At 32.0% G+C, this 25,928-nt stretch overlaps 1 protein-coding gene across 2 annotated transcripts in view; it reads left to right on the forward strand.

Moving 5' to 3' along the window:
- LOC127729522 (homeobox protein Hox-B4-like) overlaps positions 1–17,408 on the forward strand; it is a 66,167-nt gene extending 48,759 nt beyond the window's left edge. For both annotated transcript variants that reach the window (XM_052237358.1, XM_052237359.1), the window contains exon 3: positions 15,338–17,408. In XM_052237358.1, coding sequence (XP_052093318.1) covers positions 15,338–15,627 — 290 coding nt within the window. In that variant the 3' untranslated portion in view covers positions 15,628–17,408. The remainder of the gene's footprint in view (positions 1–15,337) is intronic.
- Positions 17,409–25,928: the final 8,520 nt, after the last annotated feature.

A 25,928-nucleotide genomic window follows, 5' to 3' on the forward strand; every position in this document is an offset into this window, starting at 1 on the left:
AATTGAAGAAACTAAAGTGAATCTCAAGTTAAGGCCCATAAAACAGATTGTCGTCGATACAAAGGCTACGTAGAATGTCAGATACGAGGGAACATTTATAACTTCTTTAAGCTTTATGTTGATCGCTAATGGGAGTTGAAATGCCTGATACTTATGATATCTTTAATTTTCATCTCATTAACATAGATTGTGTTTGGCTAATTATCACATATTAAAAAAACTGTATGTTTTAACGTCATGTATATGAGGGAGGAAGTCCATACCATATTTATGGCTTTTTATTTCTTTATTTTTGAACTAAATTCTATAGATCAAAGGTTTTGGGTATAAACATTAAAAGTATTATGCAAAAATATTTGAAACATGAGTTATTAAAAAATTTTAAACCACTAAGGCCAAGGGAGAGATGAATTATTCAAATGTAATGTACTGTGGATTAAAAGATAGCAAAATCTTCTGTAGCATCTAGAAAATATTATTAATGTTCACTTTCTTCTGAAATTTATTTCAAAATCCCTCAGTGTTTTAATTTGTGGTTTATTTTCGTTTCCCTTTTTTCATATTGTCGTCACCAAATATTTTAATAACGGATGCAGGCGTCATTTTCATAAATTTCTTATGCAATGTCTGTTGTTTTCTAAATAAATATAGGGGTGGAAGAAAAAATTCAAATCTACCATAGCATTGTCAGGTTGATTGTGTAGGTCCAAATAAGTTATGAATAATGTTGGAAGTGATATAATCTGTTTCCATAACGATTTAAAGAAAAACTCCGGGTGAAAAATTCCGAATAGATTTGGCGGGAAATCACACGCGACAATCTGTTGTTTATTCAAAATATATCCAACTGCATGATCAGAACTGGTTCAAATGCACGAAAAACTAACAGATAGTTATATAGGTTTCTATAACATTTTCGCCTTTAAGCTCAAAGCCCTCCAAATCAACGTAAATTCAGAAATGCTACAATAAAAAAGGGTACGCTTCACTATGATAGCGAAAGTAAATAAGACATTTCTTTTCTTCAGTCTTGGTCAAAGTTGTATATCCATCTACTTTAAAATTTCTATGATTGATTGTGGTTTCTTTCGTATGTGTTATACACCTTTTTTATAAATTGAACGCCCTTGCATTTTGCACTCTATTTATGAGATGTCTTTGCAAAAGAACAGAAATTAATAATAGCAATTTATCTTCCAGAGTTCACTGTTTGAATTTTGATATGATAAATAGTTAAACTTCAACTGATTAGTAAATCGCTTTGGCTAACACTTAGGTTTTAGAAAAATAAGTTTTCGTTATGCTAGAAGATAAAAAAATACTATGCGATGAATTGAAACAGTAACTTATTTTTTCTGTTCGAGTGAGAGACGCCAGTCAAACAATTTATCTTCTCCGGTTAGACATTTCCAAATTGCAGAAAACATTTTGGTATGTTAACAATCTTCCAAATCATTTACAATTTGTATTGTAAGTGTTTTAAAATACATCCCAGAATACATCCCAAGTCATCGAAATATTTCTTTGTCTATTAATGAAATACTTTGACTTATTGAGGTGACTTTTCCAAATTTTTCCGTTGCTTACAATTTGTTTTCTTTGAACAGTAGTATTACATCGCATATATATGTGGTCAGTGCATGATCCTAAATCCTAAATCCAAAATATGGCACATTTACATAACGAACATAATAAATGGTCCGCAGGTTAAGACAAAACCGCAGAAATGGCCACTGTAAAGTGAACATATATTAAATGACCTTAAGTATCTTGATGTATCCAATATTTTTGTAGCTTATAATTAATGAACTTAATTTTGGATCTTCCAAAGCATGGGATAAAGTGTTTCCTCTCTTATTCCATTATGTTAAAGTGGTCAAAAATTAGTTACTTTTGTCGTAACCCACTGTAACTTTATGTACTAACAATTAGTTAAAACATTTCATGAGTCAGTCATACCTTGCCCAGTACTGCTGGCAATGGTATATAGGGGGGAGGGAATCCAATACAAAGCAAAACACTTCTGAACTACATGGTGACAAATATTACTTGCCTACTTATTGGACATTATGTATCTTTCCTACATTGTGTAATTGGTGTTTTCATGCCAAATTTTTTAGAGAGTTATCTCCCATTTGTATAGTTCTCCCGAACTTATTAGGGCCCCGCCGAATGGCGGACGCCCTATAGTGATCAGTCTGTCCGTCGTCCGTCCGTCCGTCCGTAACAAATTGTGTCCGCTCTATATCTAGAGAACCGTTATGATTTCAAAGTTTATACTTGACCTGTATATTAACCAACACCAGAGGGTGTGTCATAATGTATGTACAACTTCCTACGTCAAAGGTCAAGGTCAAAAACTTTGGTTTTAGTTAACAACCTCATGTCCTATGGTAAAGATCGTGTCCGCTTTATATCTTGAGAACCGTTATGATTTCAAAATTTATACTTGACATGTATATAAACCAACACCAGAGGGTGTGTCATAATTTATGTACAACTTCCTAAGTCAAAGGTCAAGGTCAAATACTTTGGTTTCAGTTGACAACCCCATGTCCAATGATAAAGATACAAATTTTTACCACACATTATTCACAGCGGGGCCCACAGAGATGGCTCCCATCTCAATGATATCTAGTTTAGCTTGTTCGGGGCCCTCTTTTGTCCCTAATACTTTTAAATCTTGATAACCCATACAAACGAACTTTATTTTGAAGAAAGTTTATAGAGAAAAATCCTTCCAAATTTTGTATGTGGTATAACAAAATTTTGAAGTGAATAAAATTTAGCTTTTTTGTTTCAACATGTTAAGTAGAAAGGCTATTAATTAAACTTCAGATTTCAAATACTTATGCCGGAATCCATATTGCATTAAAAGGGTTGTTATAAATCGTTTACTTTAACAACAGGTGTTTTGTGGAAGAAAAACTGTTTACCTGAAGTTCTGACATATATGGTGGCATCTAATTTATCTTTTTAAAATATTAACATTAACACATAATAAATGTTTCACTGCCCTATTACACCTTTAAGTAATTAATATCGGCATATAAACGGAGTAAAACAATACTTCAGAGAATTCACTGACATTGTGAATAAATGTTTTGCTTAAAGTAAAAATGATGTCACCATTAATAATTTAATAGTAGCTAGTATAACATATTGTTGAAACAAAACCAATATAAATCAATTGAAATTTAATTTAGATTATTATTCATTCTGATGCAGATATTACTTGAAATACAATGCGCATTTAACAAAAGGGCAACTATAACAAATATTGTGGTATCGTAGTATCAATAGCTCCAGCAAGTATGAAGATACCTATATAGGGAATCAAAATCAAATGTTTAAGAAAGATAGGCAAAACAAAGCATAAAATAAAACGACGAAGAGACAAACAACGCCAAAACAAAACAATACATTAAAATAGATTGATCATAATTTAGACGTATTTACACTTTTTGGTATTTATTTTAGCTGAATTTTCGCAAAATTGCCCTATATCTAGCTACGCATTACTACCTGATGTCTTGCAATAATTACTTTTTTTAATTTTGGCGTCGAAAGATTTTATTTGCAATGGGAGCTTGTGTGATTTTAAGTAATGGCAAAAAAATGTGCATACAAGTGTAAATACGTCAATTGACCCCATTGAGAACCCGAATGAAGAAAGGTGATTGGTCAACAGTTCCTGCTCCACTATTAAACTCGTTGTGTTGCTCATGTTAAAATGCGATGACAATTCCTAATCTTTGATAATGCTTCATAGCTAAATGGCATACGTCTATTGTTGGTACATGCTAATTCTCCTAAACTGAATTTATATGAAATAATACATTAAAAGGATAATAGGAATTAAACAACAATAAGTTTGAAATGGAAACACTAATTATTCTGGGAGCGAAAGGTAAAAAGACACGACAAAATATCGCAAAATATAACAACAAATAAAAAACATCAGGAACTTAACAAAAAAGACGAGGATCAATCCATGGTGTTCAAGAACGGTAGGCAGTACCTACTCCACTAGTTGATTTCGTCGCGTTGTAAGTCAAAAATAAAAAAATCAGGTGATAAATTGTACTTTGTTCTTAGTCATAAACCAGGACAACATATTTTATTATACTTCACGTTAAAATGCCATATTTTGATTGGCTAATACGAGGGTGTTAATTTACTCTATTACCCTTCATGGAGACGCTTGATCAAGTGTGCGCTTTATTAAATACGGATGGTTGTTATGTGCAAGACGTCATAGTTTATTACTTTGAATTTGAAATTAAATCGACAGTAATAACAGAACATTCAGTATAATAAATTAAATAACACATATCTGAGAGGGTGATAGAGCAGATTGTTACCCCTCGAAAAGACATTGTCAACCTTGGCTTCGCCTCAGTTGACAATGTTTTCTCGGGGTAACAATCTGCTCTATCACCCTCTCAGCTATGTGTTATTTATAAAGTGGTTACAGCATTGGAGAAATAAGCGATCATCTGTGACGCAGATTCCCTTACATAACGGTCAACCAAGTCATAATGACGTCCGTAAACGTTTGAAGTGGTGACTTCAACCTTATCATTCAGAACCCTTGGTTCAGTATAGCTTCATTTTGAACAACAGGTCTCTATCAAGTAAACCCTAATAGAAAAATCTTGAATTTCGTATCAACTATAAGATGAAAAATCGAATTGAAGGTTCTGCTTCCGACGTTGCTTCTTAAAAATGGAAAATTCTCAATGAGAAACATTTGAAGCATCTTTTTATTTTTGTAAAGATTAAGATAAACATTGTCTATTTTTTTTTAAGTCAAGGTATGTAACAATCTGTACTGTAAATGTTACCTCTTTTATTTTAGAACCAATGGCGTGTGGCGATCAAGTTGATCAACAGTCAACAAACTATGCATATTCAATGAAAAGACATCCATATAGCGAAACGTTAGCTTCTTAATGAAATTAAAAAATTTGCATCTTTAGCATGAAACCTACTTAAAGTTAATGTTATCTTAATTTCGCTTTATTACGTAGGTTGGTATCGTACTATGGTCTACATTCAGATCAGCGTAATGCTTCTCTCTTTTGAAATCTTTTAAGGACAAAGCAGATTAAAGCTAGTTTCAGAATTTGTTTTGGATTCAAAAAATCACACTATTGTATTGTTTAAAACCTGGGTTTAGTGGTTTTCAGATCAATTGTAATATGTTTATTCTGTTTGAATGAAATAGGATAAAGGGATAACAATCTGTCTGTCTATCCTGATCGGTTTGGCTCTAACACATAATATAATCCTTTATATTATAAGCATCAAGGACTAAAAAGAGAATCGGAAGTTAAAATAGTCAGTATTAGTTCATTTGAATTTTTGTAAAATGTATGAAGCATTGGAGTTTTATTTTTTTTTAATCTGGAATTACAAATAAGATAAGTTTAAGAAATCCATTAATGTATAGATTAATTTTATTATGTATAGAATGTAAGCAAATTTGCATTTTCGGCTCTTGATAATCTGAGAAACCGTTGTTTCTGATGATACCGAAGAAGCATCTGATTTCCCCTTTAACGTGCATTCAAAATTTTGTAATTTCCAAAGTTTGGAGTATTTCCTCACTTTTGTTTCAAATGCTTTTAAAAAATATTGTCATGACATACGCTGAAAACGAAACGATGCTTACATATTATTCGTGCCTGTAAATAGGGTAAAACCTTGATAATAACAATGATGTTGAATTTTGATTTTACATTGAAAGGGATAACCACATCAGTTTATCTTTAAGATGTATACTAACCATGGTCACTTACATATAAGTATCGAGGCATTTTATTCTAATTACCATTGGTATTTTTATGGTTCACTTAGTGGCTATCGAAATCGACCATCGCAGTCTTTACTGAATCAGACATAATCTTTACAGATGTATCAGAATTCATGTGTATAATTGTCTTAAAAACAAAGAACATATTGAACCAATGAAACCATTTTTTAAATCAAAATCGGATGATTATTTTTTAATGCAATATTCTCATGAACAGGTGAACATATTCACATTTGTGATGAATGGAAAGGTTGCTTGTATAATGCCATTAGGTGGTGGAATAATTTATGACTAATGATACAACATTGAGGAAGTTACAATATCAGAGTCATAGAAGCAAGATACAAAAAGTAAATCAAATATTCAAAATCTCCCAAGACAGACAATGTCATTATCAAAAGAAAAAAGGAGTAAGAGAAAATACTAGTAGTCTATGATATAAAAATTGGTTAAGATACCAAGGGGGCAACAAAAACCATAAGTCGAAGATGGCTAAAAATAAAAATGACGAAACGACAAACAACATTCCACAAACCAATATACAAAAAATTTCTAGATTGAGCAGCTTGGAACTCCGTCATAAACCGGCAAAGGAAAACGAAATTAAAGATTGATCAATAGCAACCCATTAAAACAATAAAATTTAACTGGATTCAAAGCAAAAAGATAGGAAAACAAATTGGTAAAAGTTAGCTCTACTATACAGTTTTCGTCAATTATCGCTCTTCTAACCAGCCATCATCATCAACAACAATACTCCTAGATATGGATATCATGGAATATTTACTATAATGGATCTTCCCAAATTTTATGTAGAAAAATGCATGACTTTACTTTTTGAATAACACTAAGTCCGACTAGTTTCCTCATAACATTTCTTAACTCTCATTTAAAGATAACCTTGCTTATCAAATAATTTAAAAAAAATATTGCATTAATTAATTTATAAAAAATTGAATACTAAATAGAACAAATTATATATATAACAGTCAAGTAATAGGCATGTACAAAATTAGGTTAACAACATAATGACTTCTACAATTAAGGATCAATCAATCAACATACTAATAAATATTCTAGTGTTTTACTAAAAAGTACAACTGACTTATAAAAAATCGTCAGCGAGTCTGTAACTACGCCTCAAAAATTCGCATTCATTAATGGTCACTTCAAAGTCAACTTCCTAATAATGACGGAAGAGGTCTTATTGTGCGAGGTTTGACATTGATTTGATTGGTAATACATCATTTTTGTTTTTCTTTTTTTGACAAATTACGGCAGACAATTCCGGAAAATGAGGATTTTCTGCTTTACATGTCCTTTCATTTCATCAAGCATCTAAGTGATTATGCAAAGTCCACAATGCGATTAAGTAAGGGTTAGAGTATTTGGTAAAAAATAAAACTTTTATCTCAGAACCTTGTCTGACAGTCTCTGATCTTAACAATGCAATGGATGAAATTTGTCACAAGCATAATTCATTTATCAAGATTTTTAGAATTATCTAATGTCAAAAATTTACATTTATATTTCTTAAAATTGTCCGATACCTGTTGAATGTGTTGCAATTAATCAAAATTAATAATTTATCATTAATTAAAATCTCAACAACAGATGGAAGAAGGTATTGATAAAATCGGAATCAGTACAAAACAAAGTTACGCAATAGCTTAACATATGATTTTTAGTGACTAAATGATTGATGCAGATTTTTAATACTAGTCTCATATTGCATAAACCAGCCCTATTTTTTAAAAAACATAAACCATAATCGTTGGGTGTCAATAGGGAGTCTTGTGAAATCGTGTCCTCAAGTACAAGAAGCAATAAGTATAGAGTGAGGAAACCAAAGGGACAATCCGAATCAGTGAATCGACGAATTAACAACACCTTTGCATGTTTAGAACAGAAAAAAATCCAAGACGAATAACAACAAAAAAAGGTTGATAAATTCCCAGTTTTATAACACTTTTTAATAATTACCATTTTCCTACATGTTGTTCAATCCAGTCTATCTTTTTTTTTAATTTTGCACTTCAAAGTAATGTGTCACTCATATTGATTCTGTGGCTGTAGGATAAAGCAATCGTTGAATCGTGATGAACATAAAGTTGATACATACGTTATATCATTTTGTATGATAACTACTTTTTTTTCGTTGACCTTCAGAGGACAAATTTTGAAATGGTACATGCATTAAGGAAACAGTATTGTTTCTGTAACAAAACTGCAGTGCATCATGTCATCATCACATGACTATAAAAGTCACCCTATACTTTTTATTATGTAATAATTTCAAAACATTAACCTTTGAAAAGTGTTAGATGTTAGGACTGCTTGATTCGATCTATACATGACAGCAAGTAATTAACAGATTGCAATTCGGCCTTCGTCATTATTTTAACACTACTTGTGGGATCTAGATACATTTTACATAAGCGAACATTATGGTATCATGCATTAGCTATCACAAAACTGGATATGCGATCGGAATCACATGCGAATTCCGAACCGGTTCCGGATATTAAAATACTTCAACGGTTGGAGAAAATCAGTTCAGAAGGGGAGACAACTTTTATTTAACTTAACCCACAAATTAGTGGCTTTTTGTCAACTGAATTTAAATTACGTAAAGTAATAATTCATTCTGTTAATAACAAGCGTGAATTAAGATAACCTAAAACCCTATAAATCAGATCCGACTTCGTTCTTACTGTCCTTTCATTCTCCTAGATTAATTTTGTGAAAAAAGAAAACAAAAAGATTCAATTAAATGAAGTGTCCAATCGTTATAGATGTGTTTTCTCGTCTTTATTAGTGAACGACAGAAGGACATAAATTTTAACACGATCACGTAATCAGTGGATGATAACAGATGCAGCAGAAAGATATTTAGAATCACGTTTCACGCTTGATATACTCTCATTCTGATTTTTTTATTTCATATTTGACTTATCTAAAGTCCAAGATGAATTCAAACAATCGTAGTCCTAGCATTTCATACTATAATATATTTATTGATGTACGGTGTGTTGGTGTCGTTTGTAAGTTGTCTCATCAACGTATATATTGTAGTAGGTTCATATTGTATGTTGTTTCTCAAAGTTTTAGGAAACTAACTGTCCCTTCGCTGAAACACATTGCTTTGGAGTAACCGAAGCACGGCGCTGTTATTACTGCTACTTCTCTTTAAGTCGCATTATGGTTAAAGCGGAAAGTACAGTCCACTTATTATGCCTGGGCTTTTATAGCCGACTATATGGTATGGGTTTTATTCATTGTTGAAGGCCGCACGGTTACCTATAATTGCTTACAACCACTTCATTTGAACTTTGGTCAATAGCTGTCTCATTGGTTATCATACCACATCTCCTTATTTTTATATGTTATTACAAAACCTCTACTTCTAATGCTTGACAGTGTGATTAGATGGAATATTGAAAATTTCTGTGTTTTTGTTTGTTTGTTTGAACTAACAACATATGTAGAAGGTATTTAATTAGTTTTGCAATTTTCGAGGTATGGCTGTAAATGAGTATATTTTAATTTTTGAAATGAACTATATCCTGGTATTAAAAAAAAATATTATCTTCTGCAAATTTTTTCTCATTCCACTGTTTTAGTATATTCTAAAGGGAAATGGTCTTGCATACTGCACAAAGATAATAAATAAAAAAATATGGATTCAAAGATAATAAAAATACAATCCATAAACAAAGAGCTAGTTTTGAGATATAACCAATATATTTAAAAGTGAACACACTAGAAAAAAAAAGACTAAAACATTATATTCTATTGTATTAATTAAGTTTATCTCTTTTTATATGGTGGTTTTAGTATGTTTTGGTGTTTTTACCTTTTAAATTGAGTGGTTTGCACTTAGGAAAGTTTTTGATTTTTGTGTTGTGTTGTATACTACATATAAAGTGCATACCGATATGATATTGATCAGGATCTACTATTAGAGTTTCCAAAACCCTGAAAGTATGATTCCATTTACTCTTGAATTGTCATATACATACACACATGTAGATCAGGCCCGTAGACAGGGGGTTCGAGGGGTTCGTACGAACCTCCTTTTGAAAAAAAAAACACTACTAAAGTCGACGTTGTGTTTGAACTGTGACTATTAAAGTTGAGATTTTGTTTTGTCGCGAGTCGATGTATCCCCCCAAAACCCCCCTTGAAAATGCCTGGCTACGGGCCTGTAGATTTCTGCTTTTTGGAGACACTCATGTGTATATAGACACGTCTGTAAAACACATATATGATAGGGAAATTGTTTTATATAAATATAACGCGCAATGAGGATATAAAATTCAATATAGCAAATATTTAAAATATAATTTAGACATAAGCATTTGTGAAAAATATAAACTATAATAAACTTTACACAGTGCCTCGAATTACATGTACTAGATACTATTCGTCTCGAGTTTGTTTGATGGATCATATGTTGGACGAAACATCAACATAATGAGCTCCATGGCTTTGGAATGTTGAACTTAAATTTTCTTTTAACCTTTGTACAAAAATGTAAAGTAGAACTTAATGATTTTCTATATTTACACAGTGGTTTAAAACCTGATACATTTCGTCGAACGTGAGGATATGTTAAATTATGTCTTATTTCATTCCTGTTCATCGGTTGCATGTCGAAGTAGGCTAGATACCTTGTAAATCGTATTTTTACATGATATAACAATATACTAAGTACAGACAATTTGTGTTTTTATCAGTAACTGGGATTTGTAATAGGAAATCTGGTAAACAATTGTTAATCATGTGTCTTTCTCCCTTTCTGTGTCATTAGTTCAGACAGTTGTTAATTTCTATGTCATTTGGTCTCTGGTGGAGAGTTGTCTCGATCATTGGCTACCATACCACATCTTCTTATTTTTATATCTAACTAAAAAAGAATTTGTGATGTTTAATTTGCTGTCATAGTTATTTTGAATATTACTTTTTTTTTATATCTGATAAAATTATTAAGGGGCCTGCTTATCGAAAATGTCCTATGATCTGTTCGAAGATATATCTTAGGACATAATGATTTAGGATGATCTTAGTACTGTCTTACGACATGGCATGCACATCGATGCTCGCCTTTCAAAACATTTGCATGACTAACAAATGAATAAATACTTATTTTCAAATAAATAAACACGACATTCACTAACATGAACCTTGTGTAAAATGTATTTTTTAAAGCCAATCAGACAGTCTGATCATAAACACAATGCATGTGTATCCTATTCTTGATATTTTCATTTCAATTTTCACAATACTCTTAAAATTTGCTTGTCATATTCTGGTACGATTTCTAATACAACACTTGTTTTGAATTGTAAATAGATAACTATGCAAATTTTGATAAGCTGTAAATCAATTTAGTGTAAAAGTACATGTTAGAAGGCTTTTGTTTTATAATTCTGTGCACAAATGTGTTGGAATGAAGTAACATATGTACTCATGTTTACCCATTCTGGTTGTGAGAAAAATGGTTCAAGGGCTTATAAGTCCACACTGAGGCTGATATGCTACTTTTGGGGCCCTCGCTACTTTCATATCTATAATTCAAGTCCAGTCACATAGGACATGAACATTCATACAAGTGCCTTTTCATGTAAATTAATATAAGTGCAAAATGCAGAGTTTTCAGTCATGAGTTGATTGATGTCGCATGCAAATTAATCAACACAAAAAGTTATCATAGTAATCAAATTTTCAAAACAGACTCGTTCAAAATGGTAACTTGGGACCCTGACTCACTACTCGCCAGCGAAGCGGAACTAGCAAAGATTGAATTGGGATTCTAGGCCAGGTTTTATTTGCAATACTTTCTTCGGTACTCTTCAAGTCTTAATTCCTCTTGCGTGTAAACTTTATGGCAACTACTGGTTACTTTTCTGCAGCTGGTCAAGCCACAATCATGTGCTACGATTTGAAACACCTTGCTGGTTAAATGTTGTGATTTAGACGTCTTTTAGATTAGTTGACACTTCTCACTGACAATTATTATCCTACGGTGAGAAAATGAGGCCGTAAATTCTACATAAATGGACTGTAATGTTAATTACAAGGACATAAAACAATTCACGCGTGATGAAATATGTGACTCTAGTCTGCTCTTCCCTTTGTCAATAGCGGATCATTGAATATAAGTTATGTTCATTTTAGCGGCATTTTGTGACCCTTTTCATTGGCCGATTACAGTTTTTATTACATCGCGATGACCATGAGGTCATTTCGATGTATTGCTATCGCCTAAATTTCCATTATGCAAATTAGTTTTGGGTTTTCAACCGATCTATAAAAATTATAGATCCGCGGTCATTATCTAGTGCAAAATAACATTACTTATCGCTTGTTTCAAAATTCATTTTTTCAATGGATACTCCTATAAATATTTTTTATTAAAACACAAATTAATAATATGAAAATGTGTTGTCGTTAGTTATATATATAAAAGTAAAAAATCATTGATGATATTTATGCACACGTACCGAAAAATTGTGTTAAAGCTTACGGAAGGATATCTCAAGAACGTTTTGCGACACTCCCGGCAAGGACCGATAACTCTGTTATTGTTTTGCGGGAAAATATGAATGGCTTCTAATATCCAACCTTTTAGAAAAATCGATTTTTTTTACAGAAGAGTGTCCACCATGCACTTGTACTGCACTATAATTAGAATAGTAGAATAAAATGATATACAAATAGATGAAAATTATATATACATGCAACCGTAATATTAATATAATATATAACAACAAACCAGTGTATACTCTGGGACTATTATTATATTAGTATAATGGTCCCAGGTATACTGATTTGTATTACTACAATATAATAGGTATTACAGTGCGGTTGAATTTCCTGTCATTTATTCATCGTCCATGCACGAACTTGTATCAGAAAAAAATATATCTCTGTAAATTAACCTCAGTTTCAGGTATAGAGATGTGATCTATTTCTGTGACATGTGCTTTTGACCATCCACAAGAACCTGCGGTCATCCGATGTTCAGTACTTCAGTACTTTGATTTTTATTTATGATTAATGGAATTTTAGAAGTATATCATTTTACAGATTGAATGTGTTTCGATTGCCTTAAAAACACTAATAATTTTTAAGCATAATTTAGAAAAAAAAAATATATATATTAATTCAGAAACGTATACGCATGAACGTAAAACTTCACTGCATTAATAATGTTTAGTTTCTTTCCTTGAAAAGTACATTTAAAATATATCTGATTTATACAACCTAATATCAAACATTTGAACATTCAGACCAACCATAAAACCCGAGGGACTAGATACATTGAAATAAATATTTTCGAACGCCACGCAGTTAAATATGATTTGTAGATTTGATTAGAATTGTGCCGATGCTGTGACGAATGACAGCAATAGTTCACATTTTAAGTTAAACGAATTCAACAATGCACTTTTTTATTCAATTATGAGTAAAATAAATGTTTGATCTTAAAAGTCTTGTTTCGTTTTTATTAAATATCAATTTATTTTAAGGTCTCTATAATCAGACTGTAGTTATGCCAAGTATGTGTTTATATACGTTTTCGTACCTGCTATAAGTGTGCACAACAACAAAATATCAATCATTTTTTGTGAACAAGGAAATGAACCATTTGACTTAATACACATGTTAATTGGCTTTTAACAGCCTATACCTGTTAATTATTAATGATTATTGAAACACACCTTATATTTTCACCCAAAAATAGAGAAGTTTAGTTTCTGAAATAGAGCGATCAACCTTATTACGTTACGTGTCGCTGTACAGCCTAGAAATAGATATAGTTGTGATTATAATCTTGTAAAAATAAGGTATATTGTTAATTCATATGTAATAATTCATATTTGTTGAATATTGAGGTCAGGTAATTAATCTAAATAACACCTACTGGTACCTTTGATGTTGTGAAATATGACCTTGCCAATAGAATAATAGTTCTAGGCTTTGATATGCTTATCAGTACTGCAGACAAAAACAAGAAATCTATTCTGTTTAACTCTAATTAAATAAAGCTTGATGTCTGTTGTCTGACTGATATACTCTCAAAATACCCTATCACTCTGAAAGTGTAATAAATAAAATTATATGAAATATATTGTATACAACATTAATGAAATAAGAAATGAAAATGATTTGTTGGGTGTTATTTGATAAAAGTCCAGTGGCAAATGTTTCATGAATATTCAGGTCAAAAAGTAGAAATGAAATGAAAATTTTAAAAAATCACCTTATCTTCAATCATTTGTGAATAACCATCATATACAGTGAAAGAAAGTTATGTGCGAATAGTTGATTTAAGTAGACACTAAATTCTTAATTATTTGAAAAATTATACACACAAAATTATACAAATCAAAATTTGAAGAAATAGGTGATAATAATCAACTTATGGTATAAAAAGCATTGAAACAAGATGTTTAAATTTAAACATATTTACATTCAAATGTATTTGAAAATAGATGTTATAACACCAAGCTAAGACACAGTGGTCATAATTTGTTGATTGAAAAGGGTAGACTTCTAAGAAACTAAGAAAAAGCAGTCCTGTAATACAATTGAAGATGATGAGAAAATCTTTTAAGTTGAATTATAAGGTTTAGAGATAATTGTCGACTAAGTAAACATTTCTTCATGCTTGTAGTAAGCAAATCATATCAGTTGATTAAGATGTCAATTAATTTTGAATTTGAATTTAAGTAATATTCAGTAACCAAATTATAAAATTTTAACACCCCCCTCCCATAGGTTTTATTTAAATAATAAAACATAATCATCAGCTTATGTGTAAAAAAAAGGTTGTCACGCTTGATATTTTTTGTTTTTTTTTGTTTTATTAAAACAACAAAACACCAATTGAATATATTCGACATAGTAAAGTACATTTAAACTAAAACAAGTTTAAACTAAAACAAGAAAATGAAATAGCCTACCTACAAAACAAGAGGTTAAAAAGTGACTATACATCATAATATAGAATACATGAATGTTTAAGTTGACAAATAATCATACTAAGTGTAATCTTATTTCCCGAAAACACATAAATTCTAGACAACCAAATGGAATTTTATAACAACTTGTCATTTTACTCATAAGATATCCATAAATGTATATTAGAAAATGGCACGTCTTATGTGAATTCATCAGTTTGGTCCGATGCGTGGAGACATTTCTGTCCAAAGGCAAAACCTACAGAACTCTCTTGTGGTTACGGTTGTCAAAATGACTAGACCTTTTTGTAATTTCTGAGAGTATACTTTGCTGTTTTCTCAGGTTTTCAGATGAATTTATTTATATTTAATATTCATACATTCATGATATGAAGAAATAAAAATGTCTATATCTCGAAAAAATACCCATCATATTAAACTAGTATAAAATATATGCCCATCCTTTCCAATTTCTTTTTAATGCTTAATTGGTATTACTGTAATGTTGGGGTTTTTCCTTGTTCTAAAAATATCTTATTTACATTTTCAGATGGTGCAGACGCTGACTCAAAAAGGTCACGGACATCTTACACGAGACACCAAACATTAGAGTTAGAAAAAGAATTTCACTACAACAAGTACCTCACAAGACGACGAAGAATTGAAATTGCGCATGCGCTAAATCTGACAGAGAGGCAAATAAAAATTTGGTTTCAAAATCGCCGGATGAAATGGAAGAAAGAACACAAACTTTCACATATTGCCAAGAACATGAACTTTTGCAACGCGCTAGAGAAAGCATCTCAACAACGTGACCATGAAATGAAAAGTGCATTGTAGGATATATTATGTAAATTATGTTGCTAGTGGCTCTCCATAGGAGAACATATTTAAGTAAGAAACAGTCCCCGAGTGAATATTGAGAGCTATAAGTGCTATTTGTAATTGTTATTAAATAGACTGAGAATTGACAGGAAATATTGAACACTGTATAGTGGGACTGTTTAAAGCACGTGATATGGACAAACCAAGGCAGAGCATGATTCTACTATCATTTTATCATTTGAAATCCATTGATATTATACGAGAACACCAAGGTTGTACGGGTACTACTAATAAAGACTGCATTTGTAAAATGGTCCAGTCAAATAGACCACTTGAAAAGAAGTATTACTACTTGATAAAACGGCACCTTTTGTATACAGCTAATAGATCATATATGAATGATTTGTCAAAATATTTTTTCTCGCATCTGAAGTTGCCCCCATAGTTGCCCGTTTATTTTATTCTTGGAAAACGACCGAAATACCTAATTCATAGAGAGAAAAAATAAACATAGTTATGTAAAAATAAATATGTACCATTTAGGTACGCAGCTGTATTGGAAACAATGAAAACTTGGTCGTTTACATATTTTCAATGATGACGAGTACGCCATTATCATTTGAAATAGTCTTCATAGTCTCTTTTCCATTCGTCTTCATGCCATTACAATATATCAAATATCTAGGGTAGTAAGCTACAGCCTCGGTTCCAAATCAGGGTAAACAAACATTTTGATGAATAAGAATATGTTGTTATATGTAATAGAATGTTATTTTTGTGTATGGTCGGTGATGTTTCTTAATATGTCATATTAGATCCGGTATATGATATCAGCAATTATTATATTTTAGTTTTACTACAAATCGATTGTCAGTTTTATATGAATTATCTCCCTTCAATTGTTCAATATTTCATTTACAATCGAAAACATGTTTTTTCAAATTCTTGTATATATGTATTTGGCATGTGTCCTTTACTTGGAATATTACTTTTGCTTACACGAGAAATGTAAGCAAATGTCTGTAATTATGTGTTGACTTTATAATTTTGACAGGTAGCCGGAGCAGTGCATGTACATGTAGGTTCTGGGAGCACAAGCCAGAAAACGTTGGATGTCAGTCTTACGTGTATTCTTTATTCCTTAAATACAAAGTATTTCTATGTTGCAATTTGTGTCACAATGATTATGTCTTTTACAAATACACATGTACCTTTTCCGGGGTGTTGAACGAGTTTGTTTTTCAATTTAAAAGATGGAAACGGTTTCTCCGGTCAAAAGTAACGACAGTTTAAACCGTTTCGAATTCAAATTATCATAGAATTAAGGATACTCGAAAACATCAGTTTTGTTTTATTTGTACCGTTTGTCCGTTTCATGGAAATAAAATCAACATTGTGTTGTCACATTTATCGTTAAAAAATGGTGTTATTGTAAAACTTAACAAACAAAATCTATACGGAGGTTCTAAAATTTTGTTGCTGTGCACCAAATTATAGCATTGTAGTTTTGCAAATACTCAGAAACCAGTTGAGAGCCAGTTGAGAGTATATAGTAACACTCACTTTATTATTATAAAATACGATATATTATTTTCCTCGCAGTACGCAAGGAAATGTACCCTAAAGACCAGAATATTATGTAAAAAGACACGTTTTTTGTGTAATTTATGTTTACTTGTTTGTTTGTTTATTTTGTTTTTGACAGTCAATTGTCTACGATGATAGATTAATGTTATATTTTACTTTTTAAACCATTAACTGCCAATGACTACTTCAAATAAAAAAATGAATTGTAATTCTTATATATCATTTGCCATATCATCTTTTCCTCCAATGTGACCTACTGACTTCTCAACGGGTTTGTACTTACATGTGCAACACGACTGGTGCCACATGTGAAGCAAGATCTGCGAACCCTTCCGGAACAACTGAGATCAAACCCGGTTTTTTGTTGGGTCCGTGTTGCTTAGTCTATATTTTTCTATGTAGTGTAATGTATACTGTTGTTTGTCTTTTGGTCGTTTTTCGTTTTTTGCCATGGCGTTGTCAGTTTGTTTTCGACTAATGAGTTTGAATGTCTCTTTGGTATCGTTTGCCAGAAAGAACGATAATCATTACCTCTTCTTAAATTTATTATGTTTATTGCTTCCCAAACTTTTGGTCTTGTTCGTACTTGATGAAGGTAATTCTAGGATACCGGTATCATAGGATAATACATAAAAATGACAAGAGGACCTACAAAAGATTTTGGACAGAAGACCACACAAATCACCAAATTCGACAGAAAAAAAAGGCTAAGAAAGACAGAAAAAAGACTAAGAAAGACAGAAAAAAAGACTAAGAAAGACAGAAAAATATTTAAACAAAACATACTTTTATAAAAAAAAAATGTATTCTACAAAGAAGTCTTTCGGTACATAAGTGACGTTCGGTCTTCTTAAAAAATAAAGCAGGTATAACAGCTGATCGTGGTTATAGTGTATTGTGCTGTCTCTCTGACAGTCTCGGTTTTGTTTCTACAGTTCTGTAGGTTTACTTTTGAGAAAAGATTGTCTGTAGGGATAAGGAAAACAGTTCTCGCTGACAAATTCTGGAACATCAATAATTTGGTGTTTTTAATATTTTCTAGATATTGAGAGTAAATTGTTGATTTTGGTTTAAAATAGTCGCTGATGTGCTGTTTAACAAGAATTTGCGTGATTTATTTAAAAAACATTCATAGAGTTCACATTTCACCAATATTATTCATTCAAAAATTCAAATTCTTTTAATTTTGTAAAATAGTATGTCAAATATTTCATATTAGGATTCAGTAGAATTTGCTCAGTTACAATTTAACGACCAATTAAGCAATTTGATTTCTCAATGGACAATAGTAAGTTTTAAGTATCATCACGCAATTTTAAACTCCACCATTTGACTGTGACAAAATTGTAACACTTTTCTTGCAGGTGAAAGGACCTTGTTAATTCTTTATTGCATGACATTTAGCTTTGATACATATTAATTATATGTTACTTATTGTCCTTGTTGGTCTGGCATTTGACACAGAGGCAATCGTGACATGGCCGAGGTCATGCATCCCGATGCTCTGTGTAATGAAGTAGGAAGTGTTCCGGATGTCACCTATTTCATAACTTCGGTCATAATGTGAAATTATTATATAGCACGCTCGTGTCATAGAAAATTGACATAGGACACAGGAGTACACTTTTGTTTGGCAAAGCAAACACATTTTTATCAACTTTTGTGTTCTGCAGGTGAACCTTTTGTTAAAAAGTACCCATAGTCTACAGAACTATGCTTTGTCAACTATAAAAAAAGTGTTTGTGAGTTATCAGTTCCATGTTTAGACACTGACAATTCATCTTTTGCGGGGAGGGGGAGGGACATTTTTTCAAATAAGTTGTTGTTTTCTAAATGTCTTGTAAAAAATTGTCGCTGCAGAAGGGAAGAGAAAAAAATTGTTCGTTTCAATTGAAAATCAGGGGGAAATAAATTTCAATTTGAGTTTGGAACAAAACATTCTTGTTATTAGATATAAGAAGATGTGGTATGAGTGCCAATGAGACAACTCTCCATCCAAGTAAAAATTTATAAAAGTAAACCATTATAGGTCACAGTATTGAATGTTAATAAGAAATATATACATGTAAATGTATATATATATAAGCAGTTTATACAAAACACAAAAGATGAATGGTCGATTCCTTATATATATATAATAACGGTTACATTAGAGGATGTTGCACACCAATGTTCTCGCTGCGTTGAAGACCCATTGGTGGCCTTCGGCTGTTATCTGTTCTTTGGTCGGGTTGTTGTCTCTTTGACATATTCCCCATTTCCATTCTCAATTTTATATAGCTTGTCAAACGCATATACAGACATTCTACAGAAGTTTAAGCTTATAACAGAATTGTTAAAGTAAGACCAAAGTCATATTATAAATGCCTACGAAGATCCCATATTTATAGCTGTTATTAAGTCATTTCTGGGCAGATTTCTATAGGTCGCAAATCAGAATTTAATCTTTGAAATAGAACTTAGTGTAATATGGAATCCTTTTTAATTGAAAAAAAGTTTCGTCATGACAGGGTAAAGAACACTAGACCGCAGGGGCCTGTGATTTAGTGGTTGTCGTTTGTTGCTGTATATCATATTTTCATTTCGTTTGTTGTTTGTTTTTTTTTTTGTGTACATAAGTCATGCCGTTGGTTTTCTCGATTGATTTGTTTTGCGTTTTTTTTTTCTCAGGGCCTTTTATAGTTTACTATGCGGTCTTGATTTTGCCGTTCGGTGACCTAGTATTGTTAACATCTACGTCATTTGGTCTGTAGTGGACAGTTGTCTCATTGGCAATCATACCACGTCTTCTTATTTTATTCTTATTCTTACATGTATTTTATACGAGCAATAATAAAGCTATCCACCGTCTTTGGCAGAGTCTCCTTTTTCAGTGAAGAGACGGTAACCTCTGGTATATATTTATTCTAATGTCAAATGAAGCATAGGTACATTCAATTGTAATACAGAAAGAAAAAAAATAAGAAATCAAGATCTCAAACGTATCAAATTAAGATCGGGAGATAATGGGGAGTATTGGCCTGTAAAACTAGTTAAACCGGCCAACATTTTTAGTATTAGTGCATGTATGTTCTACGTTGAGTTATTCCAAAGTCTGCAATTTGTTTTTATGAAAAAATAGTTGTTTTCTTTGTGTTTAAATTGAGCTGTCATCAAGGAAAAACAAAACTTCTACTTTCAAAAATTCAACCAGTGCAACGGAGTTTCGGCATTTCCTCATATTATGTCTGTCATAATCGTCTTAGGTTAAACAGAGTCACCGCTGAATGTGATATCACCACAGACCAAATGTATTTGATCAAACCCCGAAACAATGGTGACGTCGCTACGCTAATCTAAGCCAGCGTCGTGTAGCAGAGACGATATTAACACTGGTTTGAGTTTGATAGTTAATACCTTCATTATAAAAGTCACGGCGAATAGACAAATCAAAGTGGTCATGAACAATTTGTGATCTTTGGTAAGAAATCTTAGGTGGTAGACAAATTGAACCGCCGCCGCTTAACATGACCAATTAGAAAATTTATTAAATGCAGATTTCTCTAGAAAGTGGCCAAATGATCAGTTTGGTGCATATAAGAGTAAAATAAGAAAATCTTGAAACAACCGAAAGACAAGTTCATATATGAATGAATTCACTTGTCATAATTTCGCTTAAATTGACACCATTTATTTATTTGTCTCTAAGTGTCATTTTTAAAACGATTGCACAAAAAATCTGAATAAATCAGTGTAAGAAGAAACACACGATAACGATGTTCTTACTCAACACTATAGGTTGCTTCAGGACAAATGGATTTGCTCTATCACAGAAGTTTCTTGTACTTATTACAGAGGACCTGTGTGTGATTTTTCTGAATTCAGAACTGAATAAAATGTATATTATTGACTGAAGGGAGATGCCTTTATACGCAATATTAAAAGCGGAAATTATTCCACTTGTTTTTACTTGCAGCAATACCCATTAGATGTGTCCCTGAAGAAACATTTTTGAAATTCTCATTTGTTGCATCAAGTTCCCTTTCGTTTTCCTTCGTTTTTCACTAATCCTATCATTAACCGGTATCCGAGATGTCAATGTATGTACTCTATGCAATAGTCATTTAAAACAAGTAAAGAACCCGACATATGTGTAATATAGCTTCTGATGACATCCGTATTATTGCCATGGTCTCTATGGTTTTGGAAATTTATAGTTGGATAAGCGAAAATCTATGTAAACCCTCAAAATATGCCATATCATGCAAATTGATAAATGTGCCGACTGCAGTGTTCGGAAACATCTTTGGTAATCATTTCCCAAAAGGTTCAAGTTGACCGTCCCTTTCGTCAGGTTTGCAACTTTCCGATCTACAAATACTCTTCATGTAATCTGGAACATGTTAAACAAATACATACACAAAGCACACTCCAACTGAGTATATATTGGATCATAACAGTAGCAAACACTATAACATTTGTAATTTCAAAAACTAGTTTCATAGTACGAACATTAAGTATCCTATGTCGTGGGCTTCAATCCTTCTATTATCTTGGGGACTAATGAATTGAAGACACGTTGCTTATACAAACATATTTATATCTAACCCCCTTGTTTCATTAATTTTGTATTTACATTGTGTCATAGATCAAATTTATTCGTTCAGTGTATGTTCACTAGTTTTTGTTAATATGTCTTTTGATTGAGTTAAGCCATTTCAATTGATATTTTATAGTGTGTCTTTTTATGTTGTGATGTTACACTATTGTTTCAGGTAGGGTGAAGGTTGGCGCCTATTAAAACGTTTAAACCCGCTGCATTTGTTTGCACCTGTCCTAAGTCACGAACCTGATGTTCAGTGGTTGTCGTTTGTTGATAAGTGTTTCTCGTTTTTCGTTTTTTATATAGATTAGACCGTTGGTTTTCCTGTTTGAAAGGTTTTACACTAGTCATTTTTGGGGCCCTTTATAGCTTGCTGTTCGGTGCGAGCCAAGGCTCCGTGTTGAAGGCCGTACTTTGACCTATAATGGTTTACTTTTACAAATTGTGACTTGGATGGAGAGTTATCTCATTGGCACTCATACCACATCTTCTTATATTTATATAACATACAAACAGCTAAGTAATGTCCTACAGTTCACGCAACCAAAATTACTCAAATAGAGGTACTAGTATACAACAATTAGACCAAACTTTCAATGTAAATTTTAACTGTAGTCGATGAAGTGTGGAATATATTTTCCATAGTAACCAACTATTGGTTGGTATTTGATATATCCCGATGTCTAGCCAACTCCTACCTCCAATTTGTAAAGTCTGTTTATCCATTGTCAAGGTATTATGATGGATTGGTTGATTGTAGTTTACCCATCGTCCAGTTGCAAATATTTCATAATTATTCAAGTGACAGAGAGATGGAAATATATATAAAAAAATAAGAGTATATGACCATAACATCTGTCGAATGCAATATAACATCAATATTATCATTACAACTAGGCTGATTGTCATTTGCTTATCGTCCATTGGCAAATATTTCATAAATATTAAAGCGTGAGAGAGACAGAGAGATATGAATATGTGTAATGGGGTATTTGACTCTGTATAATGCAACATAACACCAATAATATCATTGCAACTAGGTTGATCGTCGTTTCCACAACATCCAGTGGCAAATATTCCATGATCATTCAAGCGCGAGAGAGACAAAGAGATATAGATACATAAAAAAAGTATAGGACTCTGTCTAATGCAACATAAAAATATCATCAAGAGAGACAGCGAGAGATATACATATTTAAAAAGGTGTATAGGACTCTGTCTATACTGCAACATAACAACAAAATTATCATTATACAACTACTTTAACGATTGTCGTTTGTTTATCGTCCGGTGGCAAATATTTCATAAACATTCAAGCTAGAGAGACAGAGAGAGATATAAATATAGGACTCTATCTAATGCAAGATAACAACAATATTATCATTACAACTACTTTAACGGCTATGAACTAAGATGCATCGTATATATCATCGAAATGCACTTAATAGGGTCAAAATTATTGTCTGTTGCGTATCATGTATATCTTAATCTTGAAATAACAATCCAAGTAGAAATGAAGTAATACTACTAATTTATGACCCCTTTCAACGCATAGCTAACGCAATCTTTGACAAGCTTCAAATTGTGCTAATTTAGTGTCATATTTTTGATAAAAAGGCAAATTGTTTACTTTTATAAAAGGGAATAAATCTTTAGTGTAAGAGTATTCCTGACGCTTTCAATTCAACATGTAAATAATTCATAGGGGAAAATGAAACCATCTTGTGATAACAGTGTCGTCATTTAGTGATAACGAGGCTGGAACCGACAGAGTACTTAGTACGGAGAGTTTTTTGGGTATAAATAATGATGTCATTTTCCCCTGCCAAACACTGATTATAAATATCATCTTTCCCTTCTGATTTGAATTTAAAAATTAAATCCGAAGATCAAGAGATAGGTCATTTTTTTTTGGTTTTTATAGATAAGCCTTTCACTTCTTATATGATTGATTAATTGTTGCTTGATTTACGTCCAGTGGCAAATATTTCGTGCTTATTCAAAACAACAAATTAATGTTTGATATGCAAAGTAGGACAACCGGAATCATTTGCGGAATACTTGGTTTGACTAGAGGAAATGAAGGTATATTGAACAAGGACAGAACTCGCAACAAACCACCTACGGACCCCTCAAAGGGTTGTCGCAAGCGTGACACTCTCTTTACACGAGGCATCATATATATCTCGTCTCCATTATGAACGCCCATCGCTGCTTATATATCAATACACTCCGCAGAGCCCCAGTCATCATTTGTATTATATGGAAATAAAGATTTAAAAGGGGTTGATCAAAATAATAATTTGAGTTAAGACACACAACGAAATGAGAAACAACAGTTTACCCAAAAAAAGAAGAAAATAAGCCAAACAACTTAAGATTGAGCCACACAATCCCACAAAAAAAACGTTACTATAAGTTACTACGAAAGGCTAAGCTCCATTTGAAATTTTATATTCGAAGCTTTGTCTTCTTTAATAATATGAATGTTCTTTTTCTGGCCATTTTTTTCTGTGTTTCATTGTTAAACTTTCCCTATGCTCACCGCGTAGATGGATAGGATTGGGCCGAGACTGTCGCTCCCAAATTTGGACGATGGTCCATAATACATAGCTAATTGGAACTGAAATTACTTTCATGCAATTGTGAGGTTGGATGCTGAAAATCTGATTTAAACCACCACTTTCATTTTAATATGTCTGTACCAAGTCAGGACTGGATGTTATATTTTCATATAATATGAGGATTAAGACAGGAATTTTGTCATCTGATGTTGCTGTGTCTTCTTTCCATATTTGACCCTAGATTTAAAACATGTCAGATTCTAGCTCGTCTCTGATCAATTTGTTCCAAACTGTTTACATGGTTTATGGCTTCACATTTTGTTTAGTTGCTTGGTGAGGGCAATGAATTTTGATAACTTCTTATATTCGGTCAATGAAACATTGATTATCACTAACCCCACATCTCCATTTATGACTATATTAAGCCTTATGGCTAAACTTTCAAACCAAGACAATTTTTTTTTAATTTCCCTCATTGTTTGTTAAACTAGCTTCACGGATTTATAACTATGCATTATCTGTAAAAATTAACACTAAGCCGTTCAATGAACTTTTTACAGATCTATAAATAAGTTTTTAAATGAACATACAAAATAATAATTAAAAATACAAAAATAAACCGTCTTTACGCTCAATTAATATTATCCCCACTTAAAGCTGATTGTATTCCATTTTCTATTCTTTCATAGTAATAATGGAGCGAAAAATATTGCATGATAGTTAAATCTTATCGACTATCGTGTGTCGCACCTCGTAAATTTAAAAAATACTTTTTGGTTCAAATCATGAAAAGGACAAAACCATTCTGTTATTTAACACTGTCAATCAAAATTGCAGGTGCAAATGACTACTCGGTTAGAAAATTTGACTTTTTATATACATATCTACCCCTGGTGTCATTACGGGCAGATTGATCACCGATAAGGAAGAATCTCGTGAGAGGATATGACGGGTCTTAATATGAATTCGTACAAATAAAAAGAAACACGCCGTTTATAACATTTGTGACCTGTTGTATTGAACAATCAATCAACAGACAATAGATTATCTGCCCTTTGAAGATGTGCGCGTCAAATCTCGTTTATTTTAATCTCACGAGATCTCTATCTGTAATATTTTGTAATTAGCAAAGATTCTTTATTTGGCAGTACAATGAAATAACAGTTGAAACTAAAGTTTAAAAATAATAAGGGATTTCTCTCCCATTCCCTTTTCAGACGTTTTTTTTTTTAAATAGACAATACTTTCCTGTCATATTCAAGTATATTTCATTTGGTCCTTTAGGTAAATGTATTCATACGATTTATAAAGAAATTTAAATTTCTTTAAACGATTTAGCTTATTGATTGATTGAAAGAATGAATGACAGAACGAATAACTAAACATGAATTAACTAATTTCAGACAGGATTATTACTGACATCATATGAGGGTCTGGATTGGGAGGGTGAGGGGGTCCTTCATTTCTGTTTTCTTTAATTTTTTAGGCCATTGTCCTATATTCTTTATAATTTTTGCTCATTATTCTCTATTCTTTATATTTTAGCACCTCATTATTTTCTATTCTTTATTTTTTGGTCCATT

Source organism: Mytilus californianus, unplaced genomic scaffold (assembly GCF_021869535.1).
Source record: "Mytilus californianus isolate M0D057914Y unplaced genomic scaffold, xbMytCali1.0.p SCAF_2, whole genome shotgun sequence".
NCBI classification, from domain to species: Eukaryota; Metazoa; Mollusca; class Bivalvia; order Mytilida; family Mytilidae; genus Mytilus; species Mytilus californianus.